Source organism: Haplochromis burtoni, unplaced genomic scaffold (assembly GCF_018398535.1).
Source record: "Haplochromis burtoni strain Fernald_Lab_line unplaced genomic scaffold, NCSU_Asbu1 Contig_38, whole genome shotgun sequence".
Taxonomy (NCBI): domain Eukaryota; kingdom Metazoa; phylum Chordata; class Actinopteri; order Cichliformes; family Cichlidae; genus Haplochromis; species Haplochromis burtoni.
The window spans coordinates 727,163-729,418 of NW_024582399.1; the positions used below are offsets into that span (position 1 = coordinate 727,163).

The following is a 2,256-nucleotide window of genomic DNA, read 5'->3' on the forward strand; positions in this document are numbered from 1 at the left end:
AAAAAAAAAAAAAAATCATAAATGTTTTAGTGCAATCTAATCATACTGCAATAATTCCATCTTTTACTGCAATGTTTGACCAGATTTTTCCATCTTTCTTTTGTCCACTGCTATTTAACATAAATAAAACAGACAGTAGGTATACATTTGACTTATCGATGGCCATCAAAGCCATCATGTACACACACATTCATATACAGAGATCTGCATTAAAGGAATAACAAGTGGTGTGTATGTGTGTTACTGTGGGGTAGGGATAAGGCAGGACCAAGCTACTACAATCTGCCTCGTTATTTCACACACATTCACTCAATGCGCCTTTGCCTATATTTCAAGGACAAGAACCCCAACACATCGACTGAAGCTGATTTCAGTTCAAAAACAAAAAAACAAACAAACAACAACAACAACAACAACAAAAAACATACAACAACTACAACAATTTAACCATGCACCACCGATGAAAATTAAATAGCCCTGGGTAGTGGACACACGGGTAACGGCTCTAATCAGTGTGGGCTTGGGAAAAAATACGTTTGGCTCCAATGTGCGTCTCCACCCGCCCCCCCTATTAAAAGCCCACACATGTTGATTACAGCAATCATAATCCTTTTACACTCGTCCATAAAATGCCCCATTACACCTACTCATTCCTGACAGCTTAATAAACAGAAATTCCAGTGGAAAAACTCAGAAATATCACATTCTTCTGTTATCGTGCAAAAGCTGAGCACTTACGGTTTTCTTATCTCAATATGGTTCACATAAATCAGCACCGGCGTTGTGACTGAACCATAGATATGTATATATATTTATTATTGCCAGAAACGGTTCTTACCGATAAAGGGCGTACGGTTGGTTGGGATGGAAGGATGAATAAGTGCGGTCTCTCTCTCTTTGCTGCTCTCCTCCGCAGCTCACCGTTTCTTCGTTTGCCGCAGACCCCGCCCACTCCACGCCGATTGGTCCAATGAGCGTTGGTCAAAGAGTTTAGGCGTGTGGTGAAATAGTAACTGTCTCCAGCTTCCTTGTATGTCTGTGACTCCGTAAAGCTTCAAGTTACTCTCATTCCAAACACATTTTTTTGACCATTCTCACGACAGCCTCTTGATTATTTTATGAAATAGCACAGATGTAGCACAGATTTGTCTCTTTGTTTGTAAAAGCTAACCTCCAGCTTAATAATGGTCCTGGAGGTTAGCGGTTAGCACAGTTTCCCTAGCAAACAACGTTCTACAGTAACGCACAATGCTAATAATTGTTAACAGCCGCATCCTGTCAGTATTAACGTACCTTTAATTAAGCCTGGTATTTCTTCAACTGACGATATTTTAGCTTTTTGGCAGCGAACTCTCTTGACCGTCGTGAAAACCGTTAATTTTGTTCTTCTGATAGCTAGCTACCTTATCATTCGTGTCATGTTAATTGTAGACGCGTAGACACATACATATCAATATTATATTATATGTTTTCTTAAACATGGTTAAAATGTGTGCGCTCATACCGCAGATAATATTCGTCTCATACTCGACTTAAGGGTTAAAAATCCATTACCTGTACCTACCTGGGAATTGAAGTCTATTTCGGTGTCCCCGGCAATAACGAAACATTGAGGGCGTCCATAGGAAGAACTACAAACAGCCTGGAGCGACGCCAACGGGCAGCTCCCAACACCGCCCAACCTGGCTCTCGTCTGCACTTTTATTAGACAATAAAACTTCCTGAACGAGACACAACCCAAAACAAGACGGGAAGATAACTCAACAACACGTCCCCGCCTTCATTCAGCTTTATTTAGTCGCACTTCATAAGGAGGCAACTGGAGTGCTAACAGAACAGATTGAATCACCTGCTCTCGAAGCTGCTGTTCTAACGTTAGTTCGTTACCTATAGACGTAATTTGCTGTTTTCCGGTCAACGGTCCGCCGCTTCTCTCATCACTGGCAACCATCTTTTATCAGGTAAGGCTGGTACCGAAACTTTGAGCTCTTTGGATTTGTTTTTAATGTAGTTTGGCGTGCCTGCTAACCACCGCATAAACTGGTAAAAGACCTGTGATGGAGCTGAGAAGCAGGGCAACCTCAAATATAGTGACTACTACAGCGAGGTCGGTACCCTTTCAGAAAAGGGCAAAATAAGGGAGTTCAAAACAAACAAAAAAAATTATAATACTTTGATTTATAAATGTCAATAGTGAGTTATGACCGTAACCTTTTCAGAGCAATACGCCTCTCTTTGATCCAAGGGTCATTTCAA

At 41.1% G+C, this 2,256-nt stretch overlaps 2 protein-coding genes across 2 annotated transcripts in view; one reads left to right on the forward strand and one right to left on the reverse strand.

Moving 5' to 3' along the window:
• serpini1 (serpin peptidase inhibitor, clade I (neuroserpin), member 1) overlaps positions 1-1,765 on the reverse strand; it is a gene marked incomplete at its 5' end in the record, with an annotated part of 19,973 nt that extends 18,208 nt beyond the window's left edge. The window contains 2 exon segments of the mRNA XM_005920123.3: positions 839-1,036; positions 1,565-1,765. Coding sequence (XP_005920185.2) covers positions 839-1,036; positions 1,565-1,765 — 399 coding nt within the window.
• Positions 1,704-2,256, forward strand: part of pdcd10a (programmed cell death 10a) — a gene marked incomplete in the record, with an annotated part of 8,864 nt that continues 8,311 nt past the window's right edge. The window contains 1 exon segment of the mRNA XM_005920125.3: positions 1,704-1,961.